Consider the following 23768-nt stretch of genomic DNA (forward strand, 5'->3'; position numbering starts at 1 on the left):
TGTCGCCTGCCAGCCGACCCGACCATGGGACAGAACGACGACAACGAGATCATCGAGCACCACGCAGACGAGGAGATGGAGAAGAGGAGACTCCGGAGCCATGCGTCCTCGTTTGGGGAGAGCATCTCTCCGTCCGAGCGGGGCGGACACAGCAGCACCCAGTCCTCCCACAGACTGCTGGCCTACAGTGATGCGCTCATCTCCATCATAGCCACCGTCATGGTAAATACTCATCTCCATCACAGTCATGGTAAATACTCATCTTCATCATAGCCACCGTCATGGTAAATACTCATCTCCATCATAGCCACCGTCATGGTAAATACTCATCTCCATCATAGCCACAGTCATGGTAAATACTCATCTCCATGACCGTCATGGTAAATACTCATCTCCATGACCGTCATGGTAAATACTCATCTCCATCATAGCCACCGTCATGGTAAATACTCAACTTCATCATAGTCATGGTAAATACCCATCTCCATCACAGTCATGGTAAATACTCATCTCCATCACCGTCATGGTAAATACTCATCTCCATCATAGCCACCGTCATGGTAAATACTCATCTCCATCATAGCCACAGTCATGGTAAATACTCAACTTCATCATAGCCACAGTCATGGTAAATACTCATCTCCATCATAGCCACCGTCATGGTAAATACTCATCTCCATCATAGCCACCGTCATGGTAAATACCCATCTCCATCATAGCCACCACATGGTAAATACTCATCTCCATCATAGCCACCGTCATGGTAAATACTCATCTCCATCATAGCCACCACATGGTAAATACTCATCTTCATCATAGCCACAGTCATGGTAAATACTCATCTCCATCATAGCCACAGTCATGGTAAATACTCATCTCCATCATAGCCACCGTCATGGTAAATACTCATCTTCATCATAGCCACCGTCATGGTAAATACTCATCTTCATCATAGCCACCGTCATGGCCCATCTCCATCACCGTGTTGGTAAACCTGAATCATACTGTTGATGGGAGAGGCAGGCGCAGACAAATCATAGGGCTAAAACCATTTGACATACGGGGATCCATTCGTAAATGTTAGTAAATGTAGGCTAGGAGTGAAACTTTCTTAGACAGAAGGCAGCCTAGAAAATCTGTAGCCGGTCAAATTTAAAGGGTAGGGTAGACCGGGGTAAGTCGAACCACTTTTCATATTCAGGATCACTACATGAAGGCAATTATAGTTTTTTTGCTAACTAATATATCAGCCTATATTTCAGGATGTTTTGCATCCCTACAAACAATCAGAATCAGTTTGAACATAACAGTTTTGATATTATAGCATGTCCCCAAAAAGTGATCTCGTGGCACAACTTACCCCATGTACGGGATAAACTGAACATAGGAGCGGGGTAAGTTGAGCCATTTCCCTCCTTCCCTCCCTACTTGATCCCCCACCCTCCCTCACTTAACATAACGTCTAAGCATGATTCTCATGTTGCTGTTCATTCATTTTCAGATATTGCCTGTTGCTCATACAAAGATCGGAGATAATCAGGTAACCATTGTAGGCCTACAGCAGGTTGGAGAATACCGCATGTTGCATTTATATCTGCTTTCATCTTAAGGGTGTATTAATCAATATTTGTGTTTGTCGTGTCAGGAATTGAAGGACAGTTTGCAGGCTCTGCTCACAACGAAGATAGCTGTGTATTTGATGACATTCTTGATAGTCACTGTGGCGTGGGCTGCTCATATCAGGTAAGGACATCGTTATTACTACACTGGGTGAATTTAAATCCATTTTAAAAGACTATGAAACCAGTTCTCTTGGTCAGTGCAACTGTGTTTGATAACTTGCCCTACAACTGATCCCTGCTGTGAAAGTATGTCTCTGTATTGTCTGTTATGTTTCTTTTATTGCTGTAACTTTGTTTCTGCTGCCTTCTTGGCCAGATCGCTCTTGACAAAGAGATTTTAATCTCAACTAGGGCTGCGAGCAGCAGTGAGCGGGCCCTCGCACCCCATGCGTGTCGGGGTGCTGCGCCGTTAAAGACTGTGCTATTTCGGTGTGCAGTACTGAGAGAAACTTCCTGTCACCAGTAGGTGGCGCTCTAGGCGTGACTCAATACCGAAGCATAGATGTGTTCAGGACAGTACCTTGATGAAGCGTGAGAAATGTTGAGTAAATCGGATAACGTATGTAGGAGTTATGAGGACTTCCTGTTTCACCAGTAGGTGGCGCTGTAAGTGTGACTCAATACCGACACATAGATGGGTTCAGAAGGCCACCTTCATGAAGCGTCAGCAATTTGGTGCAAATCGGATGATGTATGCAGGAGTTATGAGGACTTCCTGTTTCACCAATAGGTGGCGCTATACGTATGACGCAATACTGACACATAGATGTGTTCAGGACAGAACCGTCATGAAGCGTGAGCTATATCGGACAAATTGGATAATGTATGGAGGAGTTATGAGGACTTCCTGTTTCACCAATAGGTGGCGCTATAAGTATGACGCAATACTGACACATAGATGTGTTCAGGACAGAACCGTCATGAAGCGTGAGATATATCGGACAAATTGGATAATGTATGGAGGAGTTATGAGGACTTCCTGTTTCACCAATAGGTGGCGCTATAAGTATGACGCAATACTGACACATAGATGTGTTCAGGACAGAACCGTCATGAAGCGTGAGATATATCGGACAAATTGGATAATGTATGGAGGAGTTATGAGGACTTCCTGTTTCACCAATAGGTGGCGCTATAAGTATGACGCAATACTGACACATAGATGTGTTCAGGACAGAACCGTCATGAAGCGTGAGATATATCGGACAAATTGGATAATGTATGGAGGAGTTATGAGGACTTCCTGTTTCACCAATAGGTGGCGCTATAAGTATGACGCAATACTGACACATAGATGTGTTCAGGACAGAACCGTCATGAAGCGTGAGATATATCAGACGAATTGGATAATGTATGGAGGAGTTATGAGGACTTCGTGTTTTATGGTGAAATGTCAAACTTTGGCGGGGCGCCACGGCAAGGGTGTTTGGTGAAAACTCAATTTTTTGTAGTTGGAGGAGGAGTTCGTCGAAGTACGAGGCATGGAAATGGTCAAAACAAGGACAAAATGGCACATTAAGAGCAAAATGGCGGACTTCCTGTTGCATGTTGGGTATAGCTCCAAGAGACATTTAAGTGTGGCTCGATGAAATACATATGCCCACCGAATTTCGTTAGCCTACATCAAACTGAAAGGTGGGGCTCGCCATTTTAAACTTTCCAGGGGGCGCTCTTGAGCCGTTTTGCCACGCCCATTTCCGTCACCCATGAATTATCAAATTTTTCACCGGGACTGACGTATCTGCAAAGTTTCATCCGTTTTCATCGATGTTCAGGCCGCCTAAAAGGCATTTGTTTGGAGTAAAGGAGAAGGAGAAGGAGAAGGAGAAGGAGAAGGAGAAGGAGAAGGAGAAGAAGGAGAAGGAGAAGAATAATAATCCTTCGAGTTTCAATAGGGCCTCGCACCGCCAGTGCTCGGGCCCTAATGATGCCTATCTGGTTAAATAAAGGATTTGATTGATTTATTGATTGATTATTATTCATTAATAATCTCATGTTCCACTACAACGGATTGATCAGTTTTATCACCCTTTAATTATTTTTTTTTATTTTTTTTTTACAGATTATTTCAGGTGATTGAGCGTATAGATGACTGTCTTGCCCTTCTCAACCTCGTAAGTAGGATACGGCGCAGTGGTGCTCATGTGAATGACCTTTCACCTCAATTGCCACATTCTCCTGTAGTCATGTTGGTTGAATGATTTTGTGAACTCTTAAGTTCAATTTGTGATTCCTCTTTTTGCTGTATTTCAGGCCTGCATGATGCTGATTACTTTTCTACCATACACAGTGAGTATGAGTCATCTGGACCAGCCTCAGTAAAAGAGGATGTGAACTTTGACATACTTCTCAAAGAACAGATAATACAGTCAGTATAACATGTTAGCGTGCGCCCGTTCTAGTCTAGCCTCCCATAGAGCAGAGCTGAGTCCTGGGGTATGAAGAAGCAGGGTCTCCATAGAGCAGAGCTGAGTCCTGGGGTATGAAGAAGCAGGATCTACATAGAGCAGAGCTCTTCCTTGTAGGCACGTCCCTGAAACGATCGCTGGTAATGTTAACGATCAATCAATCGATTAATTGTAATTAAAATACCCACATTTCCAAACAATACCAAAAGCGTGTGAACTCAACCCTGTTGGAGCCAGGGGGCCAGTGTAGAGATGCCAGGATGTGAACTCAACCCTGTAGAGATGCCAGGATGTGAACTCAACCCCGTAGGAGACGGGGAGCCAGTGTAGAGATGCCAGGATGTGAACTCAACCCTGTGGGAGCCAGTGTAGAGATGCCAGGATGTGAACTCAACCCTGTAGAGATGCCAGGATGTGAACTCAACCCCGTAGGAGACGGGGAGCCAGTGTAGAGATACCAGGATGTGAACTCAACCCTGTAGAGATGCCAGGATGTGAACTCAACCCTGTAGAGATGCCAGGATGTGAACTCAAACCTGTAGGAGACGGGGAGCCAGTGTAGAGATGCCAGGATGTGAACTCAACCCTGTAGGAGACGGGGAGCCAGTGTAGAGATACCAGGATGTGAACTCAACCCCGTAGGAGACGGGGAGCCAGTGTAGAGATACCAGGATGTGAACTCAACACTGTAGAGATGCCAGGATGTGAACTCAACCCCGTAGGAGACGGGGAGCCAGTGTAGAGATACCAGGATGTGAACTCAACCCCGTAGGAGACGGGGAGCCAGTGTAGAGATGCCAGGATGTGAACTCAACACTGTAGAGATGCCAGGATGTGAACTCAACCCCGTAGGAGACAGGGAGCCAGTGTAGAGATACCAGGATGTGAACTCAACCCTGTAGAGATGCCAGGATGTGGTTGACGCTCTGAGGTTCTCTCTCCACTGTAGTTCTCCCTCATGGCCACCTTCCCAGAGAACATCCTGGGGATCCTGCTGTTCTGCGCTTGTGTCATGGTGATAGGACTCATCCAGGTGAGATCCTGCTGTTCTGCGCTTGTGTCATGGTGATAGGACTCATCCAGGTGAGATCCTGCTGCTCTGCGCTTGTGTCATGGTGATAGGACTCATCCAGGTGAGATCCTGCTGTTCTGCGCTTGTGTCATGGTGATAGGACTCATCCAGGTGAGATCCTGCTGTTCTGCGCTTGTGTCATGGTGATAGGACTCATCCAGGTGAGGAGACGGGTGTCTGTCTGCACTCGTTGAAATCAGATCCCTGTGATCACAAATTACAACTGGCAAAGTATTAACAATTAACACCTTAAACACCTTATAGACAGTAGGATAGGTAAACATCAACATACCACAAACGTGATATATCAAAGCAATTTGGCAAAAGAATCAAAAAGACACAACAATCTCACTTTGATGGCGATGGCTTGATACTGTGGGCAACACCAATAAATCACGTTGTAAACAAAACCCAAAAACATCTAAGAAATGAAGAAATTGCTAGACGCAATTAGCACTAGTAATGTCAACCCACATACATTTATTATTAACATTCATAGTTCCCCATAGTATTCCATCACCGTCACATTCAGCGCTGCACACGTATGCTGGGCTCACACTACAGGATGGGACTATTTGAAACTGGAAGTTTTTGGATTAACCCAATCTGGATACCGAGTCATTTTTACATTGTAGTACAGTAGTTATTGATGCCAACATGGGGATTTTAACTGAAACAGTCATGAACGTACAACACTATGCTTTTAAACCTGTAGCACTCTGAGATTTTTAAATGAAAAGTGTGTTACAAATAAAATGTATTATTATTATTATTATTATTATTATTAAGTGTAATTATTCAGTCTACTATCGTCTTGTTTCTCTTCCCTTCGTGGCGTGTGTGGTCCCCTCAGGCGGTCATCGTGGTGTACGGGTTCAGTCGACCTTTCCTCCTCAACGACCAGATCCAGATCTCGGAGAACCAGGCCTTCTACAAACACCACATCCTCAAGGTCATCATGAGGGTCCCGATCATGTGCTTCTTCGCCAGCATCTTCTCCTTCATATTCTTCCAGCTGGTAGGCGGCGACGCGTTCATCCTTCCATGTTCAAGGCTATTTGTGCACTCTACTGATAGTCATGTCTCTCTCATGAAGTATCTAGCCCATGTTTACTGCTCTGTATGTGTTCTTAGCCAATAGACAAACATTTTCCAGGAGCTTGCTCGGTCGTCTCGTTGAGAGAGGTCAGGGAAGGATTTTTACAGCTCACATTTCTGGCCCCCGGGTGAAACTGTTTGAAAACGCTTCCCTCTGGAATATGTAGGGGTGGGTCGTATGCCCACCTCCCTTGTTCTCTGTAAAGCGCATTGTGTTACCTCTGTGTATGAAATGCGCTATACAAATAAAGCTTTGATTTGAAGTCTGTCGAGACACTGTTTTGCATTACAGTTTAAACCTCTCTTGAATGCTGCGCCCATACGTTTGTTAAACTAGATAATTGAGCGTCTTCATGAACAGGTGACATCATCTTAAAAAGGCGTGCCGTTCTTCTTCTTGGAAGACATTTTGTTCAGTCAGATGTTTTTCATTTTGTCTTTCAGTCCTATGTGATATTAGCCATCGTCATCTTCCTGCCTTACATCTCCCAGTCTTTAAAATGGTGTCGGAGCAAAGCTATCGGTCAGTGCCACGATTCAACATTCCTGCCGTATTCGAGTGAAACTTGAACATTTGCAACAGACCCTAAGGTGTTTATTTTGTCTCTCAGGCCAGGTGGAGGACACTCCAGACTCCATGTTGTTCTACACGTACCACCCCAACGAGCCCCTCAGCAGGGAGCGCGTGGAGGCCTTCAGCGACGGAGTGTACGCCATCGTCGCCACGCTTCTCATCCTGGACATATGGTACGTGTCCCCTCTTTGGATTGGTTGGTTTGAAGGATGGGTAGATGCTAGGGCTGGGTATCGATTCAAATTTCAAGAATCGATTCGATTCCGATTCACATGGTTCAGAATTGATTATCACGATTCAATTGATTCGATTCAATATCGATTTGGTTAGTGTTACTAAAACCTGTTTTCTTTTTTAGCTGTAACCTTAATTACATGACTGCCAAGTTATGCAACACATCAAAACTAGGGCTGGGTATCGATACTGATTTCCAAAAATGAATGAATGAATGAACTATTCATTCCTTCATTCATTCATTAAATAAAATATCGATTTTAGGATTCATTAATCGATTCTGCATCACTTGATTCAGAATCAATTCAGAATTGATTAATCTTTTTTTTTTTTTTTAACCCAGCCCTAGTGGATGCGTTGAGATACTAGTAGACAAACAGACCCACTGTACTGTACACAGAATAACAACTAGAGAATAATAATAATTCTATGTAATGGTTATACATTCATACTACACATTTAATCTGCGGCAAATTCCTATGCATCATACTAATTGCCCACTTTAATTTAGGCGGCAGAAAATATGCTAATGTGCATAACACACCAAAAACAACAATGTTTAGATTTGTTTTCTGTCAGCTCGGGCTTAACGGCTCGATAAGAACAAAATATGTCATCCAACGTTTGCCTAGAGGTAATGTAGCTCTCTTCCATGCTGTGTCCTAGTGAAGACAACGTCCCTGACCCCACCATGGTCCAGAAGAAGTACAACGGCAGCCTGGTCGCCGCCCTCCAGGACTACGGCCCGGAGTACCTGGCCTACTTCGGCTCCTTCGCCACCGTGGGCCTCCTGTGGTTCGTCCACCATTCGCTGTTCCTCCACGTCACCAAGACCACGCGCTTCATGGGCCTCCTCAACACCTTCTCGCTGGCCTTCGTCGGGGGGCTTCCTCTGGCGTACCAGCTGACGCACGAGTTCGACCGCTACTCCCGGAACGAGCTGGAGGCCATCCAGATCAGCTGCGTCATCATTTTCTTCGCCGGCGTGTTCCAGCTGGCCATCTGGGTAGCGGCGCTGTTTAACGAACGCGAAACGCTGCATCCGTACGTGAGGTACGGCGGCCGCGAGCACGCCTTCATGTTCGCCAAACTGGCGCTGTATCCGTGCGTGGCGCTCGGGACGTTTTTCCTGACGTGCGTTTTGAGTAGATTTAGCGCGCCGATTTTTCACCTGATGGAGATCACGGTGCCTTTCGCCTTCCTGGTGTTGAGGTTGTTGGTGCGAGGCGGACTGGCGCTCTTACGGCTCGTCTTCTGTCCGGAGAGGCCCGACCAGAGGAGCGTCGTGGAGGGAGAGGAGGACGAGGCCAGGATGCCCTTTAACGCTCTGGTCACTTAGCCCGGGGCCAGGGATGCACACGCAGCCAAGTAACAGGACCCACACAGAGCGATCAGGTAGAGTTTTTAGGGACGTTTCCATTGGAAGTCATTTCAAGCCAGGGATGTTTTCATTTCAGTTTGACTTGAAAGAAAGCATGTTTTATTAGTGTGTTTTTCTCTTCAAACTGCAAGTTCAGTGACGTCCTTGAGTTGAAATCAACTGAAATGGAATTGGTCTCAAAACGGGCATTGTGGAGATTGCGCGGACCAGGAGTGATAGATCAGTCATTAGTCATAACGCTGACAGCCAAAGGCTCTTGTTGGTTTATTTTCAGACTCAAAGCATGCTAATGCTTGGTTCATTGTGGAATATTGAACAATACTTGACTTTTGTTTAAAAAAAAATAATCTAACTCATGAAATTCTTGCTAAGGATGAGTTTTGGAATTCACAGTTAGAACGTATCTGTTAATCAAAGCCATTCATACCGTCTCATATAACTACTATTTAATCACTCACTGTACACAGCATTCTAATATTGCTTGAATGCAATTAGGATACTTCTTTGGTCGAGACTATGCTGCTTGTTTTATGTTCTACAGACTCCAGATGTTGTTCTCGACTAGGAGAACATCATCTAGTCCTTGACTAGGAGAACATCATCTAGTCCTTGACTAGGAGAACATCATCTAGTCCTTGACTAGGAGAACATCATCTAGTCCTTGACTAGGAGAACATCATCTAGTCGTTGACTAGGAGAACATCATCTAGTCCTTGACTAGGAGAACATCATCTAGTCCTTGACTAGGAGAACATCATCTAGTCCTTGACTAGGAGAACATCATCTAGTCCTTGACTAGGAGAACATCATCTAGTCCTTGACTAGGAGAACATCATCTAGTCCTTGACTAGGAGAACATCATCTAGTCCTTGACTAGGAGAACATCATCTAGTCCTTGACTAGGAGAACATCATCTAGTCCTTGACTAGGAGAACATCATCTAGTCCTTGACTAGGAGAACATCATCTAGTCCTTGACTAGGAGGTCCAGTGTAGGCTACAGAATTGTTTATGTTAGAGCATAAAATGAACGAACACTCCGCCCATTAATTATTTAGTTGCATATATTTTTGTTTACTGTACTTTGAAAAATATTGTTGGGTAAATATTTTGCAAACCTGAGTTGTCTGTTAGCCAGGTGCGTACTAGAGAAATGTAGGCTACTGTAAGTAAAAACTGAAAAATCGTGCGTATAAAACACTTTTAATGCAGTAGCAACATTTCACTCTTTTGACCTGAAACGCTGCTGCTGCTACAGAAAGGTTTTATATGAAGAGTGGACAGTGTGCAGGAAACATCACTTTAAGAGCAGAATGAGTGGACAGTGTGCAGGAAACATCACTTTAAGAGCAGAATGAGTGGACAGTGTGCAGGAAACATCACTTTAAGAGCAGAATGAGTGGACAGTGTGCAGGAAACATCACTTTAAGAGCAGAATGAGTGGACGTGTAAATGAGTGGTCCGTTGTGATATGGATGGTCCTGTAGGAATTAGGATCCGAGTGCTGGCCACTCCTACTGCAGTGATAAACTTCAGCATTAGGGAACTGTGGACCCTCTCAAAAGGTTTTTTGCGTTGGTCATTCCCTTTTTAAGGGAAGCCTATAAGTTCCCCAATTTGTGAATCCAATGAATCTTTATTTTAAGTGATGAAGCAGAAACGTCTCCTGGTTTTCTCATGAAGAAACTGACAGAAATATTGATTGCGTCCATTTTACTGTAGCATACTGACGTTGAAATTTTGGGTTTTAACAAATATTGCACTTTTTTTAGAATTAGATTTGAAGAATCAAAATCCCATTCCCGTTTTCCTGTTATGCAAATGACTGTACGTCCATCAACAGACAATTGTTGTAGTTTTTCCTGACTGATTGAAAAACATATTTCATTTTTAGCATCCCAATAATCTATAGCAAAATGACAATTTTGCCCATCCAAATAGATAAGAAATATAACTTGTTGGATGTCAGTGTTTTTCTGACCCCGAAATGTTTGCCCACAAGAGGTCACTATTGTTATGGTCATAAAATGAGAGCCATTTTCATTGCTGCTTTAGTGTTTGATGTAAGGTACAGTATGTCCATGTTTGAGGTTGAGATGGGTAATCAAATCCAAGAGGCACTTTAATTCTGAATGCTTAGGTATGCCTGACGAGCACAACCAGATGTCTGGAGGTGCCCTCAGCTGTTACGCCATGCAAAATCAATGTTTAAATATATAACAAATGAAATCGTTCATGAATTTTGTGAATAAATCACACTGATTTCATGGAAAGCGGACGCTTTTGTGGTTCTCTCACAATTATGAATGTGTACTGTGTGTGTATTGATGCCGTGACAATGATCTGCTGATATAGGCTACTTTATGGGCTGGTTTTCAGTGTACAGAAGACACCTAATTAGACTTAAGCATGCGGGCTACTTAGCCCTAGATTAGTCTTAATCACTAAACCACCATCGTGCTGTAAATACATCTCCTTTCTATCTGTATCAGGCTTGGTTGAGATTCACAATAAGTAACACATTACAACAACACACCAAGAACCATATCTAGACATTTATATTGTAAAGAAAAAATAAAGGATTTATTCACCTCCATATAGCATCACAATATCCCTAATAATTATTATTATAATATGCATTTTTAGCACTCTTAGCATCACTCATATCTGAAGTCTATGATAATCCTCAATACAACGTGTACTATTCAATCTACCTACTTACAAAGCTAGAGATGTTCATTAGAAAACAATTCTGCATATGCAATCAAACAAGACAATTTATAATTCAAATAAAAAGACATGTGACCCCAACTTTTGCAATTCATAATAATACCTGACGATTGAGTGACCAGAGCTACATTTTAGTTCATGTTCTTTGCTATACTAATGCACCAATAGTATATAGGATAACATATTATTATAACTTAGATCACAATATAACTTAAACCACGCAATAAGTTATTTCTTATTTGAACTACAACTTTATTACTGAGTCTCGTAGGTTTGACTCATTCCCTGCTTGCTTTTCTCTACAACTCTATTTTTGGTCAGATCGGGTTTCTTAAAATGCAAGAGAGAAAATTCCATGTGCCTTCGTCGAGTCTTGCGTGAAAACAAGCGGACAACTGGGTTTACAACAAAAGCTTTCATACAGAAACACTTGTAAACCAACCCCAGACAAAACACAAGTTGGTTGTGCAAAGAGGGGGCGGGGTTTAGAAGCGAGTTACATCAGTTACACAGAACGGAGCTGGTCCCAAAATCCACACCACTCCCCAAAGTCCATCTCCATACAGTCTGTGGGAAAGGGAAGCACAACAAATGCATTCCTGAAGGAAATGCAATAATAACCTGGATGACCAAATCAGTACAGCCAACCCAATTCAGTTGAACGTGCTAGACAACCGAAGAGACGCTAGTTGGATCAGAATAAAGTGGCGGGCATTGCACGGCCCAGTTTGAAGAAGGGCTCCCGTGTGCCCAGTCCCAAACCCATCTCCCTCCTCTCTCCCTAGGTCCGTCTAATCCACCAGGAGTTAATGACGAGGGAACAAGGAACAGTATTGGTTTGGAACTAGGCTTTGTGGCCGTTATCAATCTTGGGGGAAGAAATCAGTGTTTCAAACAGACAGTGCTTTGGTAAACATTTCTGGAAGGATTTCTGTTATGAGGACTGGATTCAATAAACTCTACATGGTGGAAACATCTCAAGTTGTTCTATCGCTGCACGGTTTCACCCTTTCCTTCAATTACTTTAAGTTCGTTTCATTCCAAAAATAACTGACTTAAAACGAATTATGTTCATAAAATGAATGTGCTGTAGAATTGAACTGAAGTCCATCCAGAGCACGGAAATGCAATCCAGATCTCAACTTCCATAACGCTTGCATAAGTTAAATATTGCTGAAAGATAACCGCCCTCCTGAATATAATATACTTTATATGCTATACAGTATATATATATACAGACACACACAAACTCACGGTGTCATTACTCACGCCGCATTGATAACACTACAATATATGTTACCCCTCGCTAATCACCCTTAAATCATTTTCTACCCCTCCTGACCCCTTGGCTCCATCGCGTCGGTCAGCATGAACCGTCGGCGTCCGTCAAAAATCAAGAAACGAACCTCGGCGATTCTCGAACCTCGGACGCAGGCGTCGGACGCGACGCAACGGCTGCGATGGAGCCGCTGTCATTAATTAAAACGGATTAATTTCCTTATAGTCTCATGGTTGACGCTGGTGGACGCAGAGGAGCCAAGGGTTGAGAGCAACTGGACATACTGCATGAGAACACATCTTAACAGTTCAACATCGAGCCTAAGAATATCTGAGCCGTCCTTAGGAGAGGTGGTTAAACACCCACCCAACTACAGTGCAACTAAAGTCATTGGTTAACTGGATAAATGAAGCAGTCTTTTCACAATCAAGTAAATGTTACGCTCCGCCCCCCCCCCTCCCCCGCACACAATCACACACACACACACACACACACACACACACACACACACACACACACACACGCACACTCACACTTCAATCAGCATCAGCACCACCCCCATCCATCCCCATAGAGCTTTGATCATGCTAGAAGCTACTAATGATTCACATCCCTCTTATTTTTTGCATATCATTTATCATAGCTTTAGTTTTTTTTTTTTTTTTTTTTTTTACCGACAAGTCACATAGGTATTTTTTATATTAGGTCTTTGTTCAGCTAAATATATAATATGATATATTTATATACAGTAATACATTTTAAGATATGTACACACACACACTGTGTCGTGTGTGTCATTGGTGTGCTGTTGCTACTGTATAGTGCGTTTACAGTTTCTGTATCCATGCTTACAAGTCAAGCTTTATCGCATGAGTTCACTGCCACTAGGTGAGTCTAAGTCTAAGACCTGTTCTACGGAGGAGAGAAAGGGAGGAAAGTGTCTTCGGATCAGCAGTAACCAGGACTGGGAAGCATGCTTAGTGTGTAGAAAGATCTTATTTTTGTCCGTTATATGCTATGAAGTTAAGACCATTATTACAGATATATAGAGCATACTCTAATAACAGTTCCTATAGCAGGTCGAGTTATCTTGGGGGGGGAAGAAAAAAATCGTTACACAGCATTCGTGGAAAACCGGCCGGTCCCTGCTGTTAGTGAAGCTCCGGTCATATGGCGTTCCGGTCGAACCCGGGCCGTGCCGCTGGACCTTGCATTGTTCCTTCCGTTCCTCTCAAATCAGTGCAACACGCCATCCACAGGGAAAACCTGCCCTCCCCCCCCCCCCCCCCCAGAAACAGTGTCCTCTGGATCCACTGTCCCACAAGAAGACGCTTTCTTCAGGTGGACAAGTGTTTTGAATGGTGCTGTCAAGTTTGTTAGCACATCGGCTGCTGTAGTTGTTGTTGTGTGTGTGTGTGTGTGTGTGTGTGTGTGTGTGTGTAGGTAGGTAGTCATGCAGGTCCCAGTGGAAACAATGAGGTCTGCTAGTGTTTGTAGTCCGGCAGCGACTCCGTGTTGATAGGAGTGACACCATCGTTTGTAGTTCACAGTAATGATGACTGGTTGAAAAAAAGAAGAACGGTAGTTGATGGTTGGACGCCCCAAAGAGGGCGTAGATCAAACATGCACACACACACACACACACTTTCTCTACACGTCAGCACTCACACACTCTCTCTGAGCCGTGGTCTACAGGGCCTCCGTGCCAGCAGGGGGCAGCATGCCCTGGTCCCTCAGGTGTGAGAGCAGCGTGTTGAAGATGCTGAGTTGCTGGGCTGGCTGCAGGATCAGGAGCTGCTGGAGCACCTTGCTGGGGTTGGGTCCCCTGGAAGACAAGAGGAACGCTTTTCAAGCAACGTGGAAAGCCCGGCAAAGCCCGTCTCTCAAAAACGCTTGGGTACGTCGCGGCCTAGTGTACTTGACCTTCGAAGACCTCTCGCTCCTGACAACACGGCACAGCGTCAATACACACTTACCACGGTCTACTTACTGTACTATGCATCTTTACAGCCAGTTTATTTTACTTGATATTATTTCTTCTGTCTATAAAAACATAGCCTTAATTTAACTCTTAAGAGTCCTATGATCATAGCCTTAATTTAACTCTTTGAGTCCTATGATCATAGCCTTAATTTAACTCTTAGATTCTGTAATTTAACATAGCCTTAATTTAATTTCCATTTCATGCTCCCATGCTTTCAGGGGCCAGTTTGTCCGGGTCGATCCCCTCATCTGACCGTTCGTTGTGTCCGTCTCACGACGCCCCAGGGACGGTCCAGCGAGTGTCCTCACTAGGGCTGGGTATCGCATTTCTAGAATCAATTCTATTCCGATTCACAAGGTTCAGAATCGATTATCACGATTCAATTCGATTCGATTCAATATCGATTCGGTTAGTTTTACTAAAACCTGTTTTTTTTTTTGCTGTAACCTTAATTACATGACTGCCAAGTTATGCAACACATCAACAGGCCTACTACGGCTGGGTATCGATACTGATTTCCAAAAATGAATGAATGAATGAATCATTGAATGAATTAATTAACTATTCATTCCTTCATTTATTCATTCATTAAATAAAAGATCGATTTTGGGATTCATGAATCGATTCAGAATCGATTAATTTAACCCAGCCCTAGTCCTCACCTGATGAAGCTGGCGATGTAAACGTGCGTGAAGGTGGCCATCAGGTACTGGCAGTCGAAGCGGTCCATGATGCCTCCATGGCCGGGGATGGTGTCCGCAAAGTCCTGAGGAGGGACGGGAGAGCAGGTCATTAGGACGTCTCGCTAACGTCGGACCTCCAAACTGACCAGAGGTTCAATCAATCAATCAATCAATCAAAGCTTTATTAGTATAGCGCATTTCATACCCAGAGGCAACACAATGCGCTTTACAGAGAACAAGGGAGGTGGGCATACGACCCACTCTCTACATATTCCAGAGGGAAGCAAAAAAACAGTAATCATCCGGGGGCCAGATAAGTGAGCTGTAAAAATTCTTCCCTGACCCCTCTCAACAAGGCGATCGAGCTCCTGGAGTATGTTTGTCTACCGGCTAAGAACATTTATAAAGCAATACATTGCATTAAATTACATTTCAGAGTGAGAGAGGCTAAAAGCATCATAGCCTAGTTCAGCCTGGGGATTAGTTCAGCCTGGGGATTAAGTGCTTTATGTTTTCAGACAACCCACCTTGTGACTGGTGGTTTGGTCCTTAAGGTCCGTTCTCTCTCTTTTATAGATTATGGAAGTGTAATTCTCTCTCTTTTATAGATTATGGAAGTGTAAATCTAAGCTTTCAAATGATGTGCCATGCATGGAAATCTGCAAATATTGAAGAAGATTGACTGTACTTCTGTGAATGTTGGTACATCTTAAATCACTAAGCTTCAAAGATTCAGAGCTGTTCACACTTCTCACAGCCAGGTAATGGATGGGAACAGTAGCTTGCCTACTTTGTTAACAAATAAAGTTAAATATGACTATTTAGTGATCCTAAAACTGTTGTTTGTGATACTGAGTGGGTTCTACAATACTTCAATTTTCATAATATGAAAAAAGGAAAAACATAAAAAAAATGTTATTTATTTATTATTATTTATTATATTATATATATTTTTTTTTTTAAAGTTCTCTAGCGCATTTTGAGGACTGCTGACAGGAGGACCAAACCTCCAGTGGTGGTCACAATTATTTTCAGGAGGGTTTAGTCTCACAGAAACGTTTACCAGACAAACAAAACAGGCGTGTGAATCTCGACATGCTTGCAGCGGCGTTGCTCACTTTGATCTTGAAGGCTCGCTTGAAGCCGCTGGCGAAGAAGCCGCCGAAGGGGCCGATGAGGGAGGCGAAGGTGGAGAGCGCCACGCTGTGGATCTGGTACGGGTACAGGGTCACCGTTTTCTAAAAACAGGGAACAAGGCAAGTTTATTTGTAGAGCACATTTCAGCAACAAGGCAAGTGCTTTACATGAGACATTAAAAGCATCAAGACAAAGTGATGGCTAAGACATGCTAATGAGTTGATGGCTAAGACATGCTAATGAGTTGATGACTAATACATGCTAATGAGTTGATGCTAAGGCATGCTAATGAGTTGATGACTAAGACATGCTAATGAGTTGATGGCTAAGACATGCTAATGAGTTGATGACTAAGACATGCTAATGAGTTGATGGCTAAGACAAGCTAATTAGTTGATGTCTAAGACATGCTAATGAGTTGATGGCTAAGACATGCTAATGAGTTGATGGCTAAGACATGCTAATGAGTTGGTGACTAAGACATGCTAATGAGTTGATGGCTAAGACATGCTAATGAGTTGATGGCTAAGACATGCTAATGAGTTGGTGACTAAGGCGGGAGAGCCTCCCTCACCCATCTCAGCATGTTCTGGACCATGGATGGGAGGGTGTACTCCTGCATCACGAAGATGTCCGACGGCTGGCACTCCACGGCGAACCTGTTGGTCTCGCTGTTGTACTCCACAGGACACACGAAGCACTGGAACTGGGCCAGCAGGTAGGCCAGCTGCACAGAGGGAGAGGTCTGTCACTGAGCACACTGCTACACTATACAAGAACACTAGATATACATCTCTATTGAATACAATAACACTACAAGTATGTATAGATATGTATGAATACAATAACACTGTATATATCTATATGAAGACAATAACACTACTGTATATATCTGTTGTTGTTGTTTGTTGGCGTGTTTTCAAAGATGGCTACTCACGATGAAGCCAAACACCACGGTGGAGAAGAAGCCGCCGATGAACCCTTCCCAGGTCTTCTTGGGCGAGAGCTGTGCAGACAAACACCCAGACACACAATAAACAAATAAACAAACACCCAGACACACAATAAACAAATAAACAAACACCCAGACACACAATAAACAAATAAACAAACACCCAGACACACAATAAACAAATAAACAAACACCCAGACACACAATAAACAAATAAACAAACACCCAGACACACAATAAACAAATAAACAAACACCCAGACACACAATAAACAAATAAACAAACACCCAGACACACAATAAACAAATAAACAAACACCCAGACACACAATAAACAAATAAACAAACACCCAGACACACAATAAACAAATAAACAAACACCCAGACACACAATAAACAAATAAACAAACACCCAGACACACAAACAAATAAACAAACACCCAGACACACAATAAACAAATAAACAAACACCCAGACACACAATAAACAAATAAACAAACACCCAGACACTCTGTCACATTCTGTTAGAGCGTGGGTTCCCAAACTCCATCAATGTGGGCCTCCCCTCTGAAAACAGTGACACAACCCCCCAAATTTCTCCATTTTGCAAGGCAGCGTTAGCCCATAACGTTACACAGCTAAGTTAGCTCGGTGGCACCTGTCGCTAGTTAACGTTATGACGTTTTCGCACAATACATTCATGCCTGCAGGGGGAGGCTCTCTCTGCACTATCCTATATATTTAATATACATCTCTGCCATTATTTATTTAGATTTTCTGACCTTTAAAATCACAATGCATTCATAAAAACCATAGAAAAAAACAAGAAAAAAAAACATGTTTTTCCTTTATTTTTTTAAAATATATTTTTTCTAACTATCCCTCTGCGCCTCCCCTGAATTTCTTTGGGGCCCCCCAGGGGAGGCGCGCCTCACAGTTTGGGAATGCCTGTGTAAGAGCTACGAGGTCCTGTTGATCTCCTCTTTTACTAGCGGCTAATGTTGCTGCTGCAGTCATGGGAAAACGGGCTCGTGCGTTAAGACAAACATCTGTGTTTACACACGATCTCCGTCTTTGCAGTTAAACATCAGTAGTGTTTGTATGGTGAAGCATGCGTTTACCTTAATCAGCGGAGTTCTTCCGAAGAAGAAGCCAAACAAGTAGGCAAAGATGTCATTGCAGATCACAATGGAGATGGGAACGATGAACCTGCCAAACAACATTCATAGATTTCAGAGCCTGGAGTTTGTTTTAGGGGTGGAATTGTGTTATTGTGAGTTTGAAAACAGGAATTCGACACTAGTGTCTTGGTAAAATCACAATATCTTAGGCATATTAGTAGCAAAAAACTATGATATACGAATACCTAAAGGTACATACAGTTCATATTTTAGTGGTGAATCTTGCTGTCACAGAGCCTATTCACCCAGGACAATACTTGTAACTAAGACAGGGTTCGCTGGGTCTGTGCCCAGGGGCGTGCCCACTGCTTACCAGATCATTCCTTCAAACAGGTTCTGAATGACAAGGTGAGACTGAGTTACCACAATCAACAGGGTCACATGGGTCCAGGCAAACTGGAAAGGCAAACACACAACACAGGGTCAGCCGGTTGAAAGGTCACCTGGCCGCTCGGTAAGTATGGAGGGGGGTCGGGGGGGTGGGGGGGGGGGTGAGGAACAGGGCGCGGGGGGGGGGGGGGTGCAGAATGCGCCGTGTTCACGGACGGGAATCCAGTCACGTGCACAGGACCACGCCCACGGACAGTGATGCTATAGGCTGGTGTGATTCCTTTTTGGGCAGTGCAGTCTAGTGTGTGTATGTGTGTGTGTGTGTGTGTGTGTGTATGTGTGTGTACTACCAGGATCTTAAGCAACTATTATATTTTTATTTTGCTACTTGCACATTGGCTTCAGCACTAGATTATGCTCCTCGTCACTTGTTTTAGAAAGAAGATGCACTTGAGTTTTGGCAAGTAGTAGCACACTGACTTCTTACGTTACATGTAATATGTCGCTTTGGATAAAAGCGTCTGCTTAATGACTAATGTAAAAAGTAATGTGTGTTATATATATATAAGACAATTTGCGAGATATTGTAATACCTAGTGCATTACAAATACAATCCCAGTGCATAGTGCAGGTGTGTGAGGAGGAATGTGGGATAAGCGATCTTTCTAGAAGCTTCTGATGTGCAGATTCTACTGCAGAGCCGTTGTATGTGGCTCCGTCATGTCAAAACGTGTCTGCTTGTCAAATAGTGTCCGGGGTAAGAAGTCCGATTGTCTGATAACATTTTGTGTTTTTTTTGTTGTTGTTAGCTCACTAGCTAACTTGTCTGAGGTAAGTTAACATATAATATCAACGTTTCTAATAGAGATGTAACGGTATGAAAAGTTCACATCACTATTATAGTGACCAAAATTAGCACGGTTATCAGTATTATTGTGGTATTGTTAAAATGTGCTGAAATTGCCAAAAAACGTAGTTTTTGAAAAAGTTCAAAAACTACTGATAGACACTGAAATCACAAATACAATTAGCAGCACTATGCACTTTTTGTTTGCATAAACAAATAAATAATACATCTTGGAGACTGCTGCTAACTTTGGTTGACGCTGGACAGAATTTACAGTGAATTTTTCCAAGTGCAGGAATCAATCAGGGTTTTAATTATAATTTTATCGCAATAAATTGAATCAGATTTTATCGTGGTTTATCATTATAGCGGCTATCGTTACATCCCTAGTTTCTAATTCATTAGAATGAGAAAAATACATCTATGGAATTGAAAAATCTGATCCACGAATGTTAGCTACCAGTCTCGTCCACAAACGTTAGCCAGTTAGCTAGCTCCCAACGTTACCAGCTCCGAAGTAGCTAATGTTCATGGACCAGGTTTTTCAATTCTCTAAACATATTTTTCATTCAAATGAATTAAAAAAATAGATATTATATAATCAGACAAGTTAGCTAACGAGATAGCAACAAAAAAAATGGTTACAAGACAATCAGACTTCTTACCCCGGACACATTTTGGCAGCCTGGACACTATTTGTCATGACAGCTCCAGTGGATGGAGGGATGTGCGGTTGCAAGGTGGATAGTTAGTGTGTTTGCGAGGTGACGGAGGTTACTTGGCTGGTACACACCATATAAAACTGCAGGCGGTAATGTTTCTTCACTAAACTCAGTACAAACATGCAGAAACCTGTGAAAAAGTAAATAACATGCGATCAGTTTTGGGCACCAGAGGCAGGGATTGAACAGGACAATTAAAAGACAAATACAGCATCAATTACATAGACATTTTTGAATTGGGGACAGGGAATCACACTGTTTCCAGTACAAATGAGTTCATTTAATAATGACTTTATCAGTTACTGATAGTTGACAGTTGGTGAATAGAAAATGGATTTGTGAGTTCGGACCTCTCTGCCAGCACCTTCCCCTCTCTCTTCTCTCTCTCTCCTCCTCTCTCTCCTCTTCTCTCTCTTCCCCCTCTCTCTCCTCTTCTCTCTCTTCCCCTCTCTCTTCTCTCTCTCTCCTCCTCTCTCTCCTCTTCTCTCTCTTCCCCTCTCTCTCCTCTTCTCTCTCTTCCCCTCTCTCTCCTCTTCTCTCTCTCTCTTATCTCCTCTCTCTTCTCTCTCTCTCTCCCCCTCTCTCTCCTCTTCTCTCTCTCTTCCCCTCTCTCTCCTCTTCTCTCTCTTCCCCTCTCTCTCCTCTTCTCTCTCTCTCTTATCTCCTCTCTCTCTCTCTCCCCCTCTCTCTCCTCTTCTCTCTCTCTCCCCCTCTCTCTCCTCTTCTCTCTCTTCCCCTCTCTCTCCTCTTCTCTCTCTTCCCCTCTCTCTCCTCTTCTCTCTCTTCCCCTCTCTCTCTTATCTCCTCTCTCCTCTTCTCTCTCTTCCCCTCTCTCTTCTCTTCTCTCTCTTCCCCTCTCTCTCCTCTTCTCTCTCTTCCCCTCTCTCTCTCCTCTCTCTCCCCCTCTCTCCCTTCTCTCCCTCCTCTCTCTCCTCTTCTTTCTCTTCCCCTCTCTCTCCTCTTCTCTCTCTCTTCCCCTCTCTCTCTCTTATCTCCTCTCTCTTCTCTCTCTCTCTCTTCCCCTCTCTCTCCTCTCCTCTCTCTCTCTCTCTCTCTCTCCTCTCTCTCTCTCTCTCTCTCTCCTCTCTCTCCTCTCTTCCCCTCTCTCTCCTCTCTTCCCCTCTCTCCTCTCTCTCTCCCCCTCTCTCCCTTCTCTCCCTCCTCTCTCTCTCCTCTCTCTTCCCCTTTGTCCCATTGGGCCTAGAGAAGGTTTGGCAGGGGTCTTTTTGGGGGGGGGGGTTGGAGGGCAATTTGGCAAAACTTCACAGACCGTCTGACATTTCAGCCTACTCAACGACGCAGACACTCAACTGGTTTGAATAAAGGCTCTGGGTTTCTGTGGAGGCTGCCGACGGTCAAACGCTTGCGTCTCGAGTTTCTCTGAATAATGTGCAGGTGTCTGGGGGGAGGCCCGAGGGAGGGGCCCTCGGGAGCCATTACGGGCGCTGTCGCCGCGCAGGTTCCGCCAGCTCAGCAGAGCGCTGGAGTCGGGTCAACTCGGAGAACAGGTACGTCAGCGGAACACTGGAGAACCGCTGGGAACCGTGCAAGGAATTTCAGGTATTTATTTGTTTTTAACTTAAATCGGGGGGGGGGTTACAATACACTTGTTTAAAAGTGTTTAATAAAACAACCTAAGGCTCCACAAACAGCAGCTTAGAAGCTTCTTATACATAGCTGACCGCTGCACTGCCTTTCAAAGTTATTGATCACAGCACCGATTCCCCCTCTGGACTTAATGCCCGTCGAAGCTCCAGTTCCACCAGTTGAGAAACCGTGGATGTGTTGACAGGTCATTTCGCTCAACGACACTTCTCTGTCAGAGTCGTGTTCCTGAAAGAAATACTACACCGCCGCGGGGTTTCAAACAGGTCGTGAGAGACATCTTTACAAGCTCACTCAACTTTCCTTTCGAATAGTATAGAGGATGAAACGCCAGCAGCTCCCTTCAGTCGAGGTCAGCCCGGCAGTTGGTGATTAACTCAAGGGTAATAAAGAGTCTAATTCTCTCTAAGGATGTGAAGGCTCAGACCAAAGAGCGTTTCTGTGATACCGTGATACTAAACATCGTATGGAACACACGCCACCGTAGACCTAACCTCTGTAGTTAGGGTGGGACTAGTCTTGCATAGGTAGACCTTCCTCCACACTTTGTTTTGTGCCGTTTCAGCGCTGGGGAAGGAGGTCTGGCTGCAATCTATTATCATTCTGAGATAGGGGGGAAAAAAAACACTGTATATCTTTAAACCAATCACAATCGTCGTGGCCAATCACAATCATATGTTTACAACAGTGGCTGTCTAATAGGGACATCCTTGCATGTTTGCCCACCGGTTATGGTAAAAGTTTCATATTCGAAGCATTCCCCCCCACGGCGATTGTGATTGGTTTAAAGAAATACAGCCCCCCCCCTCCACCCCCCATCCCCTAATGGTAATGAGAGCAGCCAGATCTTTCTCTAGCGCTGGCACAGTGCTAACGAAGTGTGGAGATGATAGGTCTGGCTATGAGAGACTCGTTAGGGTGAGACCCACCAGGGACGCCATCACAGACCCAACCTCTGTATTTAGGGTGAGGTCAGAGGTCAGACACCATCACAGACCCAACCTCTGTATTTAGGGTCAGGTCAGAGGTGAGACACCATCACAGACCCAACCTCTGTATTTAGGGTGAGGTCAGAGGTGAGACACCATCATAGACCCAACCTCTGTATTTAGGGTCAGGTCAGAGGTCAGACACCATCATAGACCCAACCTCTGTATTTAGGGTGAGGTCAGAGGTCAGACACCATCACAGACCCAACCTCTGTATTTAGGGTGAGGTCAGAGGTGAGACACCATCATAGACCCAACCTCTGTATTTAGGGTCAGGTCAGAGGTGAGACACCATCATAGACCTAACCTCTGTATTTAGGGTGAGGTCAGAGGTGAGACACCATCATAGACCCAACCTCTGTATTTAGGGTGAGGTCAGAGGTGAGACACCATCATAGACCCAACCTCTGTATTTAGGGTGAGGTCAGAGGTGAGACACCATCATAGACCCAACCTCTGTATTTAGGGTGAGGTCAGAGGTGAGACACCATCATAGACCCAACCTCTGTATTTAGGGTGAGGTCAGAGGTGAGACACCATCATAGACCCAACCTCTGTATTTAGGGTGAGGTCAGAGGTGAGACACCATCACAGACCCAACCTCTGTATTTAGGGTCAGGTCAGGGGTGAGACACCATCACAGACCCAACATCTGTATTTAGGGTCAGGTCAGAGGTCAGACCCACCTGCCAGGTAAGCAGCGAAGGAGATGAAGCGATGATAGCGGACCAGGAACTGTAGAGGCTCCTCCCTCTGCACCAGAGCGCCGAAGTAGTCGGCCACCGTCTCACCATAGAAGAAGTAGTTGACACAAATCAGGAAGTACCTAGGTGGGGAGATGGGGGGGGAGGTGGGGAGATGGGGGGGGAGGTGGGGAGATGGGGGGGGGGGGGTGGGGGGGGGAGGGGCGGTGTTAGTTATATACGTGCTGGTAGCTGTCAT

General features: G+C 44.2%; 2 protein-coding genes across 2 annotated transcripts; one reads left to right on the plus strand and one right to left on the minus strand.

The window, feature by feature from the left end:
• Positions 1 to 1684: 1684 nt before the first annotated feature.
• Positions 1685 to 8347, plus strand: tmem175 (transmembrane protein 175; the record flags this gene model as incomplete). Its single annotated transcript, XM_084439388.1, has 8 exons — positions 1685 to 1743; positions 3685 to 3736; positions 3876 to 3911; positions 4980 to 5063; positions 5956 to 6120; positions 6645 to 6723; positions 6812 to 6947; positions 7675 to 8347. Exons 1-8 carry the CDS (start codon positions 1700 to 1702, stop codon positions 8345 to 8347), a joined length of 1269 nt encoding a protein of 422 aa, XP_084295514.1. The 5' UTR covers positions 1685 to 1699.
• A 4769-nt stretch (positions 8348 to 13116) lies between these two features.
• On the minus strand, positions 13117 to 23768 carry cds1 (CDP-diacylglycerol synthase (phosphatidate cytidylyltransferase) 1; the record flags this gene model as incomplete). Its single annotated transcript, XM_084439594.1, has 10 exons — positions 13117 to 14222; positions 15044 to 15147; positions 16183 to 16302; positions 16776 to 16928; positions 17139 to 17207; positions 18274 to 18361; positions 18647 to 18729; positions 20304 to 20362; positions 23513 to 23652; positions 23752 to 23768. The coding sequence occupies 10 exons, from the start codon at positions 23766 to 23768 to the stop codon at positions 14087 to 14089; spliced, it is 969 nt and encodes a 322-aa protein (XP_084295720.1). The 3' UTR covers positions 13117 to 14086.

Source organism: Borostomias antarcticus, assembly GCF_949987555.1.
Source record: "Borostomias antarcticus genome assembly, chromosome: 6".
Lineage (NCBI taxonomy): Eukaryota > Metazoa > Chordata > Actinopteri > Stomiiformes > Stomiidae > Borostomias > Borostomias antarcticus.